General features: G+C 44.6%; 1 protein-coding gene across 1 annotated transcript in view; it reads left to right on the top strand.

Annotated features, from left to right (window-relative positions):
- Positions 1-21127, top strand: part of CNST (consortin, connexin sorting protein) — a 194398-nt gene that overhangs the window by 113210 nt on the left and 60061 nt on the right. Inside the window, exon 9 of the mRNA XM_030196456.1 lies at positions 1159-2015. Coding sequence (XP_030052316.1) covers positions 1159-2015 — 857 coding nt within the window. The remainder of the gene's footprint in view (positions 1-1158; positions 2016-21127) is intronic.

The following is a 21127-nucleotide window of genomic DNA, read 5'->3' as shown; positions in this document are numbered from 1 at the left end:
TGACCCTGTAGGAGATATATTAGGGAAAGGGAAATGGACTTGATATACTGCCTTCTGAGGTTTTTTGCAACTACATTCAAAGCGGTTTACATATATTCAGGTACTTATTTTGTACCAGGGGCAATGGAGGGTTAAGTGACTTACCCAGAGTCACAAGGAGCTGCAGTGGGAATCGAACTCAGTTCCCCAGGATCAAAGTCCACTGCACTAACCACTAGGCTACTCCTCCACTCCATTAGTTTTCTAGCGCCTGATGTAATATTTGCGGTGCTGTCTTTTCATAGATTGGGTTGATGCCTTTGAGTCTTGGCAGTGCTGGTATTTTGTGCTAATCAAATTTAAAATGTATTTCAGATATTATAAAAAAATTATATTTCTTTACAATTTGTATGGTGGAAAGCTGTCCAAAGATAACCTCACGCCTCGTCCTGGTGCTTAATAGAGTAGCCCTCACAGGGTAATATAACTGAAAACATTTGTCCACGAAGCAAAATTTTTGCTCATGTCAACTTGGTCTTTAGAGGAAACATTGCTGGGGTGGTATCAGAATTTTCAGTGACATTATCCAGGTAGTGCTGGGGTGATCTGGGGCAGAGCTGGAAGTCTTCTATATACCACTGAATTTCGGTACAAAATAGCTGTCCTAATTTACCTGGATATTCAGCGCTGATGTCCGGATATCAGCTGGCACTGAATTATTCGGTTATAGATTTAAGCGCCACAACCAGCATTTGAGCTTAACGCTGACCACAATATTTAAATATTGGAGGAGAGGAGGAGGTATTTTAAACACTATTACCATTGAATTAAAATGCATAAACTCGTAGAACAAAAGCAGCTTTATCTCTTTTGCTGACATTAGGATGCTGCGGGAAACAAATGTAATTTTATAATTATGATACTCTTTATTCCCCTTTTCTTAAAATGTTTATATTCTCTTGTGTCCTAGTGTTTTTTCTATTGAAATGCACAAAGAAGGAAAATACTTATTAAATATTAAGTGTAGCTAATGCCTGTTATTAGCTGGAGTAGGGCCATGTTAGCAGACGAAATTTCACTTAAAAGCATTATTGAGTTCCAGCTTATTTTGCTTCTTTCTGCCTTTTTGATATATGGAAGCATTTAAAAATGTCTGAACTGGTTTTCTCTTACGTCTAGATGGTGACACTCACCCTGGCACTGAACCAGGACCAGCAAAACAGCACGCAAAGGAGAAGACGATTGTGAGTTTGCCTTGGGATGGCAAACCTGATAGTCTAACAGAAGCTGCAAGCCTTAGGGTAGCTTCAGGAAAGGCCCACATGGAGGAGCAACACCACAAGGCTGAATCAACATTCGAGGGTGACACCCAGTCCACAGAGTCAGTGGGCAGGCCTTATTCAGTCTGCTTATGCTCTGGGGATGCCAGGAAAGATAATTGCATACAGCTAGAAGAAATACAGCTCGGTGAAGATGTAGCACAAATAACTGAAATCTCTATTGAGCTCAAGGAGGAGCTTTCCAAGGAACCAACTGTAGAGAGATTGAGGGGTGCTGATCACACAGTTCCTGATCGGAAAGCTAGCAAAGGTGTCTCACAAGCTGAGGGTAATTCATTCAAGACGAAACACTGTGATGACTCAGCTGAGATCTTGGAAAGCCAGCTAGGAAATATTGTATCAGGGCTGCAGCCGCTTGGGCTTGAAGATGAGGAGAGAGAATCTTTACAGGGCAGAACTGATTCCAGCACTTGTAACTTGGCACCTGATGAAAATACTATAAAAACAGCTTTAAGTTCGTACACAAGCAGGGATGAAACAGACGAAGAGATGCAAAATGAAATGACTGAGGATTTGTATATCCCCCTCTTAAATGGGAGTATAAAAGACTCCAGAGGCCGCCTCACAAACTTGGAACAGCAAGATGATTTTGATACTCTGATTGATGACGACACTTCTTACAGTCCAGGAGAATCTGCACAAGAAGACAGCTTTGCCTCTCTTGATGAACTGGCAAAAAGGATAGAAGTTGAAGAGGTAAGAGCTGTTGAAGTCTGATTTTTTTTCTTTCACTTACTAAGATCTGGACATCTGTTTCCATTAACCGATGTAGTCTGTCTTGCATGTTTAACCCCCACAACTTATTCTTGAAAGATGTTTGCCTGAGGCAGTCATTGGACATAATTCTTTTTATTTTTCATTTGAAAAGGTAACTCTTCGATTTTAGCGCTGGGCCAAGTTTTTATTTAATCCATATAGGAATGAGTGAGATTGCTTGAATCTATTATTTATTTATATTTGTACATAGCTGAGGAGGTCCTTTACTACGCGTCTTAGGAATATAATAGGGCGTCTTGGCGTTTACTGTCAACTGATTTCTACTGCGAGCTAAAAATGCTACATCTTAGTAAAAGACTCCCCTTAATTTAGTTGTAGCCTACACTCATTGTTTGCTGCATATATTATTATTACAGTTCTGATTTACATGCTGGGACCGAGGGCAGAAATTTTGAAAGGGGCCTCAGACTCTGCAGTGGGCTCCACTTTCTTACGCTTTGGACAAGTGTGAGGCCCTTAAAACATGGGAGTCCTGGTTGCACACCTTAACAACTCCCTTGATGCCATGAGAATTTGATTGTTACAAGAATCATACATAAAGCCCATCTGACGTTTTAGGAAGCAGATCTGTTAAATTCATAGTTTTAAATGACTATTAGTACTTATTTGTTGAAAGATATGCTGTCTTCATTTTCAGCGGCAGGAAGAAATAGATGTAAATTCAGTTTACAGCTAAAATAAATAAATTAAATAAATGTGTTTTCTCTGTATTTGCAGAAAATGGCGTCTCTTTGTAATTCAGCTTTCTTATGCTTCACAGATTTTCTGTTGATAACCCAGACTGGCTCATGTAATATTACATCTCTTTTAATGGTGCTATATTGATCCTGTTCTTTAGGGATGTGCATTCGGTTTCTTAGTGAGCATTAAAAATTTACTGCTTCATAAAGCTATCACTTAACCAGACAGTGCCATTAAACATCAGTTCTAACTGTCCCTGCATTGTCTGGTTAGTGCTGGGGTAGTCAGGGGGCAGAGCTGGTACCTAACCGGTTAGCAGCGATATTTAGAACACTCACTGATTAAATAAACGGATAAAGTTAGGATGCAAAAAAGGCTGTCCTAACTTTATCCACGGAGCTAACCAGGCACCAGTTAAAATATCAGCCTATGCATGTTGAGATATTTGATGATGTATTGGATTTGTGGAAAATAATAAACATACATTGAAAAAAAAATATCAGCCTATGCCCAGTTAACTCTCGGATAGCGGCCTAAGAGATTCCTGCTGCTCCCCTCAGAAGCCAGTAGGCCTCAGACCAGGCCGTTCCACCCCCACAAGCCCCCTAGGCCTATCTTTTCTATCCCTGGTGGTCTAGCAGAATTCTACAGGCAAGAACAATGCCCCTAGCAGCAGTCTAGAGGTCACGGTGGCCATTTTAAGAAAAGATCTGTGACAGGCAGGCATGTGGGCATTGCTCCTGCCCTTAGCATTTCGCTAGATCAGCAGACATAAAAAACATAGGCCTGGGGGGGTCTAAAGGTGTAGGGGGCCTGGTCTTGGGCTTTAATAGCTTGGGGGGAGAGGGGAAGTAGGAAGCATTGGAGCGGTGAGGGAACCTACTTGTATTTTGTGGAGGAGTAGCCTAATTGTTAGTGCAGCGGACTGAGATTCTGGGGAACTAGGTTCAATTCCCACTGCAGCTGCTTGTGACTTTCCTTTGCCCCAGGTACAAAAACTTAGATTGTGAGCCCACTAGGGACAGAGAAAGTACCTTCATATAATGTATAGAGCCCTATTTATGTCTAGTCGCTAGGGTTACCATTTTGTGTCCTCTGAAAAAGAGGACACATGTCACGCTCCCTGCCCCACCCCATCACGCCCATACCCCGCCCCTGCCACGCCCCTTTCGGGTCCTCATTCCGCCCCTATTCCCCTCCCCTGTCACATAGTCCCCTCCCCCGCCCCCCCATCACATACCCCCCTCTCACTATCTAGCCCTGGTGGTCTGGTGACGTCTTCAGGGCAGGAAAGAGCCCCCTCTTTCCTGCCCGGAGCGCTGCCTGCCCTTGCCTGCATCCTCCTCGGTCTCGGCTGGGGATTCAAAATGGCCGCCTAGAGTTGAAGCGGCCTCGCGAGAGACTTCAGCTCTCGGCGGCCATTTTGAATCCGCAGCCGACCGAGAAGGATGATGGACAAGGGAGGCAGCGCTCCGGGCAGGCAAGAGGGGGCTCTTTCCTGCCCCGAAGACGTCACTAGAACACCAGGGAACATGGTAGGGGAGGGGAGACCAGACCAGATCCATGGCGCCGATCGCCCACCCGCCCGCATGCACGCCCGCCCGCCCACCAGCGCCCACGTTTGTCCAGAAATCTGGACAAACATGCATGCGGGCAAAATCCGCCGGACGCCCCAGACATGCCCTCAAAAAGAGGACATGTTTGTGGAAATCCGGACGAATGGTAACCCTACTAGTCGCACTATAGAAATGATTAGCAGTAGTAATACTTTTGCAGGTCCTAGCTGATATTCAGCCAGGACCTGCATAAATATCTCATGGAGTGCTCAACTTAGCGCACATTATCACGTCTATAAAAAGAAAAACAACATAAGGCCCAGGGACATGGGCACACTAGTATCTGTATAGAAAATTGTACTTGTTAACCACTGTATGCCTTTGGAAAGGCCTCAGCGGTATATCAAATGCACTAAATAAATAATAAATAAAACAAATGTAGAGAATAACAGGTAATGCACATTTCATGACTAAAAGAAGAGCTACAGAACCACTGAAAGTCCCACCAGTCTCATTTCCTCCCCAACCCCAAGCCATCCTCTACCAGTTTAGTCCACTTCACTTTTCTTCTTCTCTCCCCCCACCCATCCCCCAGCCCATCTACTTCTTCAGGTCCAGCTTTGCACATGCATTACTCTCACACTCTCTCCCTCTCAGCCAGTCCCTCTTTTTTTTTTTTTTGTTACATTTGTACCCCGCGCTTTCCCACTCATGGCAGGCTCAATGCGGCTTACATGGGGCAATGGAGGCTTAAGTGACTTGCCCAGAGTCACAAGGAGCTGCCTGTGCCTGAAGTGGGAATCGAACTCAGTTCCCCAGGACCAAAGTCCACCACCCTAACCATTAGGCCACTCCTCCACTACCTAGCCTGTGTACACCATAGACATTCTCTTCTCACAGACCACCTCTTCCTCACCCTGCTTCTTCCAAATTGTTGGGCAAACTGGATGGACCATACAGGTCTTCATCTGCTGTCATTAACTATGTTACTGTTCTTGCCTTCTTATCCTATTTTCCCCTTAACTGTTTACTCCCAGCCAGTAGGCTGCAGGGGGAGGTAGGAGCAGTAATTGGGATAGAGAAACCTTCCTTCTTGCCTTCCACTGCTGCCCTACGACGTGGAGCTCACTGTTGCAAATTTAGAAAAGTACAGCAAAGAATATTGGGGGTGTCTTAGGCATCCACAGAGTTGGAGCCTTATCACCTCCCTCAGTTAATATAAAAATATTGTAGCAACACAAATGAACTGAACAAAATAGCAGAAAATTGTGTGTGTGTGTGGTGGGGAATATTGCCCTTAGATTGTCTTAAAATTTTGTAGGAAGAAGATTCCAGTTATGCAGTTTTTTTCTTATGAATGTGCTCATCCTCATCAGCCATAGATGGGGAGCAATAAATTTCCTTGACTACATGGACCAGGGAATGGTATCAAGCGAAAAAGTCAGGTGCTGTTACTAATGTTTCAATAAGGCCTTTGAAACTATTTCATAAAGGGAATTTATATACAAGCTGGCTAGCATGGCAAACAAGGTTAGAAATTGATGGTATGATGACTAACAATGTGATAATAAATTGAACTAATTCACAAGGGGAAGGAGAGGAGATTGTAAATTTAAGAAAACTTAAGGAACAGTTTATTTTGAATATTTTTAGAACAATTTCTAAGGGTGTTAAGGTCATGTTGATGGTGTTATCACTGCATTGGGAGCAGTCTCATTTTGTCAGAGACATTTTAGAAGTTCCCATAGAAGTCAGTTGATACATATAATATGGGCCTGATTTTATTAATCTTTTCCTCAGGTACATAAGTACATAAGTAGTGCCATACTGGGAAAGACCAAAGGTCCATCTAGCCCAGCATCCTGTCACCGACAGTGGCCAATCCAGGTCAAGGGCACCTGGCACGCTCCCCAAACGTAAAAACATTCCAGACAAGTTATACCTAAAAATGTGGAATTTTTCCAAGTCCATTTAATAGCGGTCTATGGACTTGTCCTTTAGGAATCTATCTAACCCCTTTTTAAACTCGTCAAGCTAACCGCCCGTACCACGTTCTCTCCGGCAACGAATTCCAGAGTCTAATTACACGTTGGGTGAAGAAAAACTTTCTCCGTGAAGAATAGAAAAAAGTCATAGGAAGTCGGTCCAGTGTTTAAGGGGTTTTAAACTTCTGTCTTCAATGGCCTGAAGCTAATCAGGTTTGACAGGATTTCCCTAATGAATATCTGTATATATGAGCTAGATTTGCATACATGTAAATCTAGCTCATGCATTCTTTTCAAATCACTCTTCCCTATTCTGTCTTGCTATTTGGCAACTCAGGGAGCAAAAAGTGAGTGGACAGACAAATGCAGAGAAATCGCTCTGTTTCCTAATCCAGCCTCTCCTCTCCTGTTGATTTCTTTGGCCCTTCCTGTGTTGCTATTTGAGGGAACAGGAGGGGAGGTTGAAACGTACAGAGCAAAGCAAGAACAGAACTACTCTGCTTTCTAATCCAGTCCCTTTCCTCCTGTTTCTCCCCCTCCCAGTCAGCCTGCAGGGAACACAAGGGAAGAGCTGATACCAGGATATTTTTCAGGTATCTCCAGAGACTCCTAGAATTTATTTGAAAACCTGTGGTCTCTAGGTGAATGTGGAGAGGTCCCACCAATGACAATACCCCCAAAAAGTAATTCCATGGTATTCTCTATCCATGTAATTTGCAAATCAAATTCCTTGCAGCCTGCCCCTCAAGGATTGATTTTTGAATAATCAATACCCAAAATGATCAAATCAAAGGCAGTTTTGATTTAAAACAAAACTGTTCCTGTGTCTATATTATCTTGTGCTTTGTGTTTTGACATCTGATTCTTAGCAAAATGGTCTGTAAAACATGAAAGAAACAGCACATGTTTTCAGGTACATGGGATCAACAACATGGAATTTATCCAGTGGTGTGCTGGAGCAGGCTCTCACAGGCTTGCAAGAGCCGGTTGTTAAGTTTTTAAGAATTTTGGGAACCGGTTGTTAAAGTAGGGCCCTCCATGGCTACTTTAACAACTGGCTCCCAAAATGTGGGCTTGGGCCCCCTGCCGAATTCTCTTTTACTTTGCTGGTGGGGATGCTGAGCCCTGCTAGCCAAGTAACATAGTAGATGACGGCAGAAAAAGACCTGCACGGTCCATCCAGTGCCCAACAAGATAAACTCACATGTGCTACTTTTTGTGTATACCTTACCTTGATTTGTACCTGTCCTTTTCAGGGCACAGACTGTATAACTCTGCCCAGCACTATCTCCGCCTCCCAACCACCAGCCCTGCCTCCCACCACCGGTTCTGGCATAGACTGTATAAGTCTGCCCAGCACTATCCCCGCCTCCCAACCACCAGTCCCGCCTCCCACTACCGGCTCTGGCACAGACCGTATAAGTCTGCCCAGCACCATCTCCAGCTCCCGCCACCGGTTCTGCCACCCAATCTTGGCTAAGTTCCTTAGGATCCATTCCTTCTGAACAGGATTCTTTTATGTTTATCCCACGCATGTTTAAATTCCGTTACCGTTTTCGTTTCCACCACCTCCCGCGGGAGGGCATTCCAAGCATCCACTACTGTCTCCGTGAAAAAAATACTTCCTGACATTTTTTCTTGAGTCTGCCCCCCCTTCAATCTCATTTCATGTCCTCTTGTTCTACTGCCTTTACATCTCCGGAAAAGGTTCGTTTGCGGATTAATACCTTTCAAATATTTGAACGTCTGTATCATATCACCCCTGTTTCTCCTTTCCTCCCAGAGTATACATGTTCAGGTCCACAAGTCTCTCCTCATACGTCTTGTAACGCAAATCCCATACCATTCTCGTAGCTTTTCTTTGCACCGCTTCAATTCTTTTTACATCCTTAACTAGATACGGCCTCCAAAACTGAACACAATACTCCAGGTGGGGCCTCACCAATGACTTATACAGGGGCATTAACACCCCCTTTCTTCTGCTGGTCACACCTCTCTCTATACAGCCTAACAACCTTCTAGCTATGGCCACCGCCTTCAAATCCTCAGATACTATCATTCCAAGATCCCTCTCCCCATCCGTACCTATCAGACTCTCCCCGCCTAACACATACGTCTCCCGTGGATTTCTACTCCCTAAGTGCATCACTTTGCATTTCTTCGCATTGAATTTTAATTGCCAAACCTTAGGCCATTCTTCTAGCTTCCTCAGATCCTTTTTCATGTTTTCCACTCCCTCCCGGGTGTCCACTCTGTTACAGATCTTAGTATCATCCGCAAATAGGCAAACTTTACCTTCTAACCCTTCGGCAATGTCACTCACAAATATATTGAACAGAAGCGGCCCCAGCACCGATCACTGAAGCACTCCACTACTCACCTTTCCCTCCTCCGAGCGAATTCCATTTACCACCACCCTCTGGCGTCTGTCCGTCAACCAGTTCCTAATCCAGTTCACCACTTCAGGTCCTATCTTCAGCCCATCCAGTTTATTTAAGAGCCTCCTGTGGGGAACCGTGTCAAAAGCTTTGCTGAATCTAAGTAGATTACGTCCATAGCTCGTCCCTGATTCAATTCTCCTGTCACCCAATCAAAGAACTCAATGAATTCGTTTGGCACGATTTCCCTTTGGTAAAACCATGTTGTCTCGGATCTTGCAACTTATTGGCTTCCAGGAAATTCACTATCCTTTCCTTCAGCATCGCTTCCATTACTTTTCCAATAACCGAAGTGAGGCTTACCGGCCTGTAGTTTCCAGCTTCTTCCCTATCACCACTTTTGTGAAGAGGGACCACATCCGCCATTCTCCAATCCCTCGGAACCTCTCCCATCTGCAAGGATATATTAAACAAATCTTTAAGAGGACCTGCCAGAACCTCTCTGAGCTCCCTCAATATCCTAGGGTGGATCTCATCTGGTCCCATGGCTTTGTCCACCTTTAGCTTTTCAAGTTGTTCATACACAGTCTCTTCCGTGAACGGCGCTCTATTCACTTCAATCTCATTTGTACTATTTCCAGTCCATCGCGGTCCTTCTCCAGGATTTTCTTCTGTGAAAACAGAACAGAAGTATCTATTTAGCAAATTTGCTTTTTCTTCATCATTATCCACATAGCGGTTTGCACTATCTTTTAGTCTCACTATTTCCTTTTTAGTCATTCTCCTTTCACTAATATACCTGAAGAAAATTTTGCCACCCCTCCTTACATTTCTAGCCATTTGTTCTTCCGTTTGCGCTTTCGCCAGACGTATCTCTCTCTTGGCTTCTTTCAGTTACATCCGGTATTCCTCCTCGTGTTCCTTTTCTTGAGTTTTTTTGTATTTCTGGAACGCCAACTCTTTAGCCTTTATTTTCTCAGCCACTTGCTTGGAGAACCATATCGGTTTCCTTTTTCTCTTACTTTTATTTACTTTCCTTACATAAAGGTTCGTGGCCCTATTTATAGCTTCTTTCAGCTTGGACCACTGTCCCTCCACTTCTTGTATTTCCTCCCATCCCATCAGCTCCTTCCTCAGGTATTCCCCCATTTTACTAAAGTCAGCGTGCTTGAAATCCAGGACTTTGAGTTTTGAGTGGCCGCCCTCCACTTCAGCAGTCATATCAAACCAAACCGTTTGATGGTCACTGCTGCCCAGGTGGGCACCCACTCGGACATTTGACATATTATCCCCATTTGTGAGTACCAGATCTAGCGTCGCTCCCTCCCTCGTGGGTTCCGTCACCATTTGTCTGAGCAAAGCACTTTGAAAAGCATCCACGATCTCTCTACTTCTTTCCGATTCTGCAGATGGAACCTTCCAATCTACATCCAGCAGATTGAAATCTCCCAACAACAGCACCTCTCTTTTCTTCCCCAACTTTTGAATATCAGCTATCAGATCTTTATCTAGTTCCTCCAATTGTGTTGGGGGTCTGTAGACAACACCCACGTGGACAGAGGTTCTATCCTCTCTTTTAAGGTGATCCATATCGCTTCTTCCTTTCCCCAGTTCCCTGTCATTTCAGTCGCTGTGATATCATTTCTCACATACAGAGCTACTCCTCCACCTTTACGCCCCTCTCTATCCTTCCTAAAAAGATTATAGCCTTGTATGTTTGCATCCCATTCATGGGAACCATTGAGCCATGTCTCTGTGATTGCAACTATGTCCAAGTCTGCCTCCAACATCAGGGCTTTGAAGGTCATGAACTTTATTGCTTAGACTGCGAGCATTTGTGGTCATCGCTTTCCATCTACATTTCCTAGTATGTGTTTCGGTTTTAGTGATTTGGGGGTGTCTTTTCTCTTTGGGTACCTTCATATCTTTTTGTTCCACCTTCCTTGCTTTTTCTTTTTCTTCCGCCTCAGTTTTATTTTCAGGAACATCACACTGCTGTAGTGGAGCAAAAGAATTGTGTAGGGGCAAAACTTGTGAGGGCGGATGCTTCTGTGTCACATAACGAAGCCTGCCTGAGCCTACTGTGAACCATCTATTCTTAGGAGGTATTATCCTTTGAGGCAGTAGTGAGAATTTGGTATGATTCTGTGCAGTATGATTTTGTGCAGTCCTAGAAGTTGCTTTAAGTGCATTCAATAGACTACTGCTGCTCCCCGCTCCTTGTTTCCATGTGAGAGAAGTTCCAGCATGCTGCTCAGAGCAAAGACGTTGGGAGTGGTGGCAGTCCATTTATTGGCTGCCAGCAAAGGTATGCCTAGCGTACCCGCACGAAGGGAGGGAGGAGAGAGAGGCAAGTGTTGCTCCCCCCCCCCGGCCGCCCCTGGCCCTTCCAACTGCAGAGCTGGTTATGTCCGGAGAAAGAGCCTGTTGTTAAAAATTTACCAGCACACCCCTGGATTTATCAATTTTTATAATTAATAACAAGGAAATTCATTTAAAAGTGAGAGAAAAAATATTTTGTTATTACAGATAGTTATTTTTTTTTTGGATAGTTTGTGACAGGTATTGACTTTTATATTAGTTTGTAAATAAAGAGAGATATGAGGCAAGGACATATTTATGATTTGTCTTTGTACCAAAACAAAGTCATGGGTACATAACAAAATGTAATAGAGCAGAAAATTATTGTTTTTGTAAACTTTAGGGATGGCTGAAGACATAGGTAACTGCTAGCCTAGGGGCTGTGTCTCATGCCTTGAGTTGGCTACATCTATAACCTAGGCTTCAGGGCCTCAAGACAATGACTGTTGGAATGGCTAACACCCTCCCCCTTCCCTTTTTCCCACAAACCAGGTAAGCGCAACTCCCCTTGTATCAGCCAGACCCAGTACTAGAGGGGGAGTCTAAGAGTCGGTTGGTGTAAGTAGACATACCAATCATTCCTCCTCCTCCTCCTTAGTTTTTCAGTCATAGTAGTCCCATCTTCCACCTGCTCGGTAACCTTCACTGAAGCAGTGGTGTTGCACTGAACAGCCCTGAGTCCAGCTGAATTTAGAGGAATGAGTAGCCAGTGCTTTCAGAAGTCGATGACTGTGCATAACCCACTTTGGGCTCAGGCCCACCCAGTAACAGCATACCTATGATGTGGCTGGCAGGGATCCCCAAGCCCCACCAGCCGAAAACTCGTAACAACTGTCCCTCCTGCATACCTTGTAAATAGAGATTTTCATCTGCAGTGAGCAGTGACTGATACATACTGCTTGCACTGACCCCACAGCCTTTCCTCTGATGTATTCCCGCCTATGCGGAAACAGGAAGTTGCACCAGAGGGAAGGCTGTGGGGCCAACATGAGCAGCATGTATAGTTGCTGCTCGCTGACGGTGAAAATCTGCTATTTAAAAGGTATGTGTGTTTGCTGGTGGTGGGGGGGGGGGGATATTTGAGAGACCATATAGCATGCAGGCAAGAGAGGGAGAGACCAAATCGCTTGTGGGACAAGGCGGACTTCTGCCCACCAATCTTGGGCCCAGGCCCACCCAAAATTGGGTATTTGGCTACGCTCCTGGTGCATAGTCTTGTGATAACCCTCTTTCTATGGGCTTCCTGTTTGACCAGAAGTTGATGGAAAGGTAGAGAGCAGTAAGAACTAAAGCAAGCCAAGAAGAGACATGCATGGAGGAGTCTGAAGTGTGGTAGAGACATGAAGGGAGAGAGGTAAAGAGGATGCTTATGAGACTAGAGTTGGAGGGATGAGATGTGTGCATATCTAGAGAGAGGTGGCAAATTTTTAAATTTTTTATGGCCACCCAATGCACTCTCAAGAACAAGTTTCTGAGCAGGCAGAGAGAGGACCTATTGAAACTGAAGAGGGAGATATAGAGTAGTAGGAAAATCTGTTTCTGTCCTCTTTCTTGAGCCCTACTCTTGTGCTGTCTCTCTAGCACCAGGCCTATACTTTTAAGCATGATCACCTAGAAGAAGAGGGCAGTGGAGGCACAGTCCTGAGCCTTTGAAATCTGGCCCACAGACCACAATTCAGATATGCCACCCTTTGCCCTTACCACCCTGGACATTTGCCTATACTTCGAGCAGTCTCTGGTATTGTTAATACTTTTCTAAGCACTGAATTCATCATCTTGTTTGTAAAATAAACTGTCATTGCAAATATTAATAATATTTTAACAACCATCAGATATATAAACAAGTACAATTCTGTCTTCCAATGTTTTATGTGTTTTTCTTAAAATATTTTTATTGAAAAAGGATAACATAACATACTGTTCCTTTTCTCCCATATCCCACATCCCAACCACTTCCCTTCCTCACGACAAATCAACTGAACTTCCAGGCTTGGTGGACTCTTATCCAAGCCCAAAAGTATAATGGTTTAAGAACCATGTACTGAGTTACAAAATTAACAGTTCAGAATCCAACTACACACCCTATGTGGTAGTACTGTTGACAAGGGTTTCCAAATTTGTTGAAATTTCTTCCAATATTTTATGTTCAAACAATTTTATTGAAAAATTACCATCGTACAAATACATATAGAATATATACTAACAAAAGAAATTCATCCAACAAAACAATTGCAGAAGAATCAAAATATTGTATGTGGTAATCAAAGTTTTATTATTATAACCTTCCCTACTCCCACCCAACCATAACCCCCAATTTTTACCCTTACCCCCAGCCAACTCGCCCCTCACCCATGCGATTAATTTTGTTCATCAAGGCGAGATTCATTTACTGTAAACTACATGAATTTTGCCTTGATGAGCAAAATGAATTGCATAGCTCAAAACTGACAAAAAAGATGGATTGAGTGAGTTTTGGAAACGTGTTCTTCAGTTGTTGGACCTGACTATGGTGATTGCTCAGTGCTGCTCATGTAGTTCACCTATGTTTTGACTTGCTTGAAACTACACAAACTAATTGGGCAGGGCATGTAAACATCTCTTGTGTGTATAGTATGCACAGTCGGAAGGAGGCCTGCAATAATCAGTGGAGAATGCTTCAGGACAAGCTCTATATAGGCAGAATCAAATCAGTGTTATGGCTAATGAAAGAATGGCTTTCCAAATGTTTTAAATTTATACAACAAATGTAAAAGAATAAATGATAGTGAAATATGTAATGCCCTCAGATCTTGTAGTCACACATTTAGCATCAACTATATCAATGCCTTAAAGTGAATGTGTGTTTAATTTCTTTCATCGGGTCATTTCAATAAAACTGTGTGCTAATCTCAAAGCAAATGCACTCAAAGGGGCTCATTTTCGAAAGAGAAAATCATCTAAAAAGTGGCATAAAGCAGCATTTTGACATTTTTCTCACCAAAATGTCCAAATCTGTATTTTTGAAACCTATTTGTATAAATGTACAAATAAAATATCTTCCAGACATTTTTCTATGCAGTTTGTCTGCAGTGCGTCCAAATCTCAAGGGAGCGTGTTGGGGGCATGTTAAGGGCAGGATTTGAGCATTCCTAAGACCTGGCCGTTTTTCAGCCATAATGGAAGAAAACAAAAATGTCCAGGACAAAAACTAGACGTTTTGAGCTAGACAAAACTACAACTAAGCCATAAAAAAGTGCCCTAAATGACCAAATGACCACTGGAGAAATAAAGGAATGACCCCCCCTTACTCCCTAGTGTTCACTAACCCCCTCCTACCCTCTAAAGATGTGAAACAAACAGTACATACCAGCCTGTATGACAGCCTCGGATGTTATAGCCAATACTATTAGAGCAGCAAGCAGATCCCTGGAGTAGCCTAGTGGTCATTGCAGTGCACTATGGAGAAGGGGACCCAGGCTCATTTCAATAAAACTCATCAGGTCATTTCAATAAAACTATATGTTAATTTCAAAGCAAATGCACTAAAATATACGTGTGGCATCTAAAAAGTGGCATAAAACAGCATTTGGACATTTTTCCTCGCAAAAACGTCCAAATTGGTATTTTTGAAACCAATAGACTTTTTCTATGAAGTCCATGAGAAGAGTGTTCAGATCCCAAGGGGCCATGTCAGGGGCATGTTAAGGGTGGGATCTGGGCATTCCTAACACTTGGACGTTTTTCTGCCATAATGGAACAAAATATTAGGGCTATAAGTTGGACGTTTTGGTCTAGACCTGTTTTATTAAAGAATAAGCCAGATAAAAGTGCCCTAATTGACCAGATGACCCACTGGAGGGAATCAGGAATGACCTCTCCTTACTCCCCCAGTGGTTACTAACCCCCCTCCCATCCCCCAAAAATGTGATTAAAACATTACTTACCAGCCTGTATGCCAGCCTCAGATGTTATACTCAGGCCCATTAGAGCAGCATGCAGGTCCCTGGAGTAGTTTAGTGGTGGATGCAGTGCACTGCAGACAGGTGGACCCAGGCCCATATCTCCCGCTACCTGTTACACTTTTGGTGGAAACTGTGAGCCCTCCAAACCAGAGACCACTGTACCCACAATTGTACCATGTTTAAGAAAGGCTTGAAGATGCTGTTCTTTCAGACCTATGTGACTTAGAAATAATTTGATTATAGTTACTTTTATGTTTTACTTTTGTGTGATAATGTTAAGGTTTAAGTATATTTTGTAATCACATTATGTAACTTCCTAGACTATTATGTTCTATAATTTTGCTGTAATATGCTGTGAACTATATAGATGGGAAATGGTGATCTGTAAGTGAATTAACTGTAACTGTATATAGGTGCCCCCTTCACCCATAAGGGCTATTGTAGTGGTGTACAGTTGGGGGTGGTGGGTTTTGTAGGGCTCAGCAGACAAGATAAAGGAGCAATGGTGAGATATGCACCTGGGAGCATTTATTTGAAGTCCACTGCGATGCCCCCTAGGGTACCCCACTGCTCTTCTGGGATGTCTGTGTGGCCAGTCTACTAAGAATGCTGGCTCCTACTACATCTCAATGGCTTGATTTTGTGCGTTTTTCACTTGGACGTTTTTTGAGGTTTTTTTTTTCTAAAATGGACCATAAAGATAAACGCACAGAGCACAAAAACATTGAGCAAGTAACCATTTTCAAAAAAAGATAAGATGTTTTTCTGTTTTAAAAATTGCAATATTCCTCACTTTAATTTGGACGTTTTTAGCAAAACGTTCAAAGTTGGACTTAGACGTCATATCAAAATGCCCCTCCTTGTTATAGAATAGCAAGTGGCATAGGAGCCAACTTTTCAAAATTATTGGGGGGTGCTAAGCCCAAAGGAAATAACCCCTCCCTGGACACATACAAGGAATTTTCTCAATATTGGGGGTGCTCAAGCACCCACAGCACCCACAGAGTCGGCTCCAATGGCAAGTGGTGCACGTCTGTGTATAAATGTTGCTGTTCTGTGCACTTAATGAGTGCAAGGCATGTGTAACTACATGCACCCAGTTATAGAATTTCCCTTATAGTGATTTGCTACTAGTGTGTTGTTTTAAAGAAAAGGACTTCAACAACTTCCCAAACATGATCGCAAATAAACAGTTATTTTATCTGACTGCAAGATTATTATCCCCCCCCCCCCCCCCCCGCCAGAAAAAAACAAACAAACTTTAAGCTTCTGAGAAATTGAATGGGTTTGGAACAGTAGACATTTATACCTTAATAAATACAGGGCCCAATATTCAGCCCACAGCAATAAGCAACTTGTAAGTCGTTCACAGTCACAGTTAACCCAGGTTATTCAATGCCGGGGCACGTGCAACCTCTGGTATTTAATATCCAGGTTAATACGTCAACCTGGAAGATGGGGCGTAGCTACGGGTGTGCCTGGGTGGGCCCAGGCCCACCTTGTTTGCTGGATCCTCCAGTCGGTGCGAGTTAGGCTGCATCGCTGCATAACCTTTCAGTAACTTCAGCCGCGGCTCAGCCGTGTACATGTAAAGGCAGCCAGCAGGAAACACAGCAGCTCTCTCTACCTGCCTAATTTTTAGTGCAGTGTAGTGCTCAGGTCCAGGAGTAGAACGGGAAGTCACAAGTCTGAACTTTAGCAGGACTCCGCTGCAGGAGGACCTGCTCCAAGGTAGCTAAGCACCAGTGTAACGCAAGCAATTTACCTCATCACCATGGCTGCTCTAGTGCCACTGCTGCCAGAGTGCTCTGCACTCTCACTCTCACCATCTCACATGGTGGTGCCTGCCTTGCCCCTCAGTGCTGCTGTGGCGCTCACACCAGAAAAGTTTGCTGTGGCTCAGCAGGGTGGGTCTCCTCCTCTGTACGACTTCAGCCCCAGGCCATCAGCACTCCCTCGAGGTCACAAACAGGCACAGCCAGGAGCCAGCACACTGAGCACAGTCTGCACCTGCCACACTGACTGCGTAGTGTTCATACCCATATAACTTCTTTTGGGAACAGAAACTCCAGGTAAAACAAATGTTTTTTAATATGTGTAATGCTGTGGGCTTCTGGTTGGGGATGGGCTGTGACTGCCTAGGGGGGGAAAAAAGGTATATTTGATGTTGGTGTGGGTTTCTGGATGGGTGAACTCAGTGCCCAGGTTAAAATTAAAAAAAAAATTTGTATTTCATGTTGGTGGGGGTTTGGGTGGGGATAGTCTTTGTAGTTCCCACCAGATTCAAATTAAAAAAAAAGTTTTATTTTTAATATAGGTGGGTTTCTGGGTGGGAGTGAGCACTGCAGTGCCAAGGACTTGTTTGTAGGTAACTGAAGAATGGATGTTTCAGGCAGGGGCTTCTTAAGCTACTAGATTTACAGTGGATTGGGTTGATGATCAGCGTGTAATTGTGCTTATACTGCAAACAGTCTGACCCAGCTATTACTCCTAAGCCTCACAGCACCATGAGTGTAAACTGAAAGAGCTTTGTGTGGTTTAAGAAACATAATAACTTCTGTTTCTCCTTTATGCATATTCGTATTCTTTTTTTTTTCTACACTGTAGTTGCTTTCCAAGGTAGAATCCCCTTGAGAAAATATTGCTTGCAGGAGAATCCTTAAGGGAAAAGCAACACTGCTAGGTACACATTCAAGGCAACGAGACCCTCAGACACTCCGTCCTTGCTCAAGTTATTTCTAAATGTTAAAATATCACAACACTATCTAGTTGTAATTACACGAATCACTTGCAGTGTCTCTAAGCAAAGATCATTGGAAACCTGGCATGGAATTTCACTTTCGGCTGGGGATTTTGCCTCTCTATGTGATACTGGCAGAATTGCAGCTGTTTGTGGATAAGGCATATCTAATTTCTCTTTGAAGATTCTTATCTGCTTGAATATCAAGCATGTTCTGGTTTTCAGCCACAGGATGCTTGTCAGAGAAAAAGTTTCAGCCTGATATTTAAACTGATATAACTGGGCAGAAGAGGCTAACCGGTGATATTCGCTTAACCGGACAGTGTCACTGAATATCACCACAAACTGCCCCTACAGTATCCAGTTACTGCCATGGTGGTCCATGAGCACAGCCTGGGAGGAGCCGATACTTAGCAGCGATATTCATACCACTAACTAGTTAAGTAAGCAAAAAGGTTTTCCTGACTTTAGCCTCAGAGCTAACAGGGCACTTGTCTGATTCCCCACGTCATAATCCCCTGTACCTCCAAATAAAAATCAACCTGGACCTGACTCCACCCACCCCAGTTATACCTCTAATCTCTCTGGTGGTCTAGGGGGCTTTTATGGGCAGGAGGGATGCTTCTGCCCATTGCGAGTCCAGCTTCAAACTGGCTGCTGCAGCCCCTACTGGCAGTGTGAAGGGGTTGGGGGAACTCAAGCCCAGGCTTGATTTTTTTTCGAGGAAGATGGCAGGGATTGACATTAGGGGGAGGGAGGGAGATTGGAAGGGGGGGTCATGCTGTTCTGGGGGGAGGGAGAGAGGGATTGTAAGAGGGGTTTTCTTGATGTTCTGGTGAGATGAAACGTGGGATTGGAATTGTGGCAGGGATTGGGACCTGGCCATAAATCTTTATGCACATCCCAGCCAATATTTAGCCCGGCATTGAATATCCAGGGCTAATTCTGTCTGTGGCAGTCAGCATTTTAAAAAACGCTGACCACTACAGGCTGAATATCGACCATTGTGTCTCCTTTTTGTGTATGCTGTTTGTACTACATGTGTGCAAACAGAAGCTGTGTATTAGATTAACCATATAGGCACTGATGTAAATTCCACCCAAGCAGCCCCTGCAGTGCAGGGAGCTGGGATCCAGAGAGGAAGGGAACTCATTTCCAACAGTTCCTGGATCTTCTGCTCTGGGGACTGTTTTCAAAATTGTTGTTTGGGGGACCCTTTATTTGAACTTATTCCACTTGGGCATTTGGGAGCAGAACTGCCTTGGGACTTAGTTTCTGGAGGTAAATCTTTGGTGCAACGTGATATGTGTATTTGCTTTTTCTGAAATCAGTGCGGCAGATATCAAAATGCATCAGGGGGGACTGTCATTTAAAAAAAGGCTGCTGAAGAGCTCCATGATATGGTTGCTTTCCATTCCCCTAAATTTCATGGCAGATATAAATAGTGGCATCATGGCAAACTGTCTGTCAAAGATGATGTATGCTTGAGCAGAGGTGGCTAAAGTGGTTCAGACCTGTTTCTGTCAGCTACACTAGCTGTTGAGCCCGTAAAAACGGGCTAGTAAAGGAAGGGGGGGTTGAAAGCCCCCCCCCCCGGATAGGACGCCGCGTCCCCCCCCGGAGTCGCCGCCGCCGCCCACACCCACCCGGGCCGGGTACCTGGCTTCACTATTCAAACCGCCGGAACGCAGCACACAGCTCATCTGAGCTGCTGTCGGCCTTCCTTCTTCTCTGCGTGTGTTCCGCCCTCATGTGACGTAACGTCGGCGAGGGCGGGACACAGGCAGGTAAGGAAGGCCAACGGCAGCTCAGATGAGCTGTGTGCTGTGTTCCGGCGGTTTGAATAGTGAAGCCAGGTACCCGGGCCGGGTGGAGGGTGGGTGGCGGCGGCGACTCCGGGTGGGTGGGGGGAGCGGTAGCGGCAACCCTGGGGGGGAAGCGGTGGCGACGGCGGTTCCCTCACTCGCAGGTGCGCAGGTTCCCTCTCTGTCACGCCCCCGTCATCACGTATTGATGCGGGGGCGGGACAGAGAGGGTCTCTACTGCGCATTTGCGAGTGAGTACGCCTCTTGCCATTTATATGTTTGACTAGCCGTTGAGCCCGTAAAAACGGGCTGGTATAGAGGTTTTCCTCCCCCCGCGGTCACCACCGCTCCCCTCCCCCCCGAAGTCGTCGCCGCCGCCACCCCTCCACCTGGTCCGGGCCCTCTCTTCACTTCTGAACTTACAGATCCATTCGCCGAACGCAGCAACGCACATCAGCTGAGCTGCCCCTTCCTTCTCTGCCTGTGTGTGTCCCGCCCTCGCTGACGTTACGTCACAGGAGGGCGGGGCCACAGGCAAAGAAGGAAGGGCTCACTGCAGCTCAGCTGATGTGCGTTGCTGCGTTCGGCGAATGGATCTGTAAGTTCAGAAGGGAAGAGAGGGCCCGGGCCAGGTGGAGGGGTGGCGGCGGCGACTCCGAGTGGGGGGAGGGAGCGGTAGCAACGTCGGCGGCGCAGTTTCCCTCTCTGTCCCGCCCCCCCCCCCGTCATCACGTATTGACGCGGGGGCGGGACAGAGAGGGAAGTCTCTACTGCGCATTTGCAGTGAGTACGGTCACTCGCCGTTTATATATATTGATGTTTTGAGTAAGATCAAGCCTATGATACCACAGTTTGATTTTAGGATTGTTGTTCAAAGTCTGGTCCTCTCTAGCTTGGACTATTGTAATAGTCTCTGAGTCTATCACAATCATGTTGCAAAGTTTTACAGGTAGTACATGCTGCAGTGCACTTGATTGTGAGTCTACAAAGAACTGATCATGTCTCTTGCTCAGTGAAAGCTTTGCTTTGGCTTCCTGTGCGGTTTGGAGCACAATATAAATTATTGATGCTTATTTTTAACTCTTGACTGGCATAACTCCTGAATATTTTAAGTAAACCCTGAGGCTTTATGATCTGGCTCACTACCTGAGATCAGCCGGGAACCCGGTGATTGGTGCAGTCTTCTTTAGCAGGGGTAAGTTATTCTGATACCCGTGACAGTGCATTGTCCATAATTGCACCTCTTCTATGGAATAAGCTGCTGGGGAGTTTTGCCTTTTGTCATCCATATCTGATTTTAATAAAAGGCTGAAAATGCACTTGTTTGTGCAGGCTTATGCTTGATGTGTCAATATGACTGAGATTTAGTATGTCAAGTTGTATGTGTTTTTCTTATGTGTCTTTTATTGTTAATGTTCCACAGTTACCTGCCTAGTTAATAGGTGGGTTATAAATACAATAAATAAACAAACAAACAAACAAACATAAAATATGCCATTCTGGGTCAGGTCAAAGATCTATTAAGCCCAGCATCCTATCTCTGACAGTGGCCAGTCCAGGTCATTCGGAAGTACCTTTCAGATC

The sequence above is a fragment of the Microcaecilia unicolor genome, chromosome 3, assembly GCF_901765095.1.
Source record: "Microcaecilia unicolor chromosome 3, aMicUni1.1, whole genome shotgun sequence".
Taxonomy (NCBI): Eukaryota; Metazoa; Chordata; class Amphibia; order Gymnophiona; family Siphonopidae; genus Microcaecilia; species Microcaecilia unicolor.
Note: the sequence above shows the minus strand (reverse complement) of the source record. Positions and strands in the feature narration are given on the sequence as shown.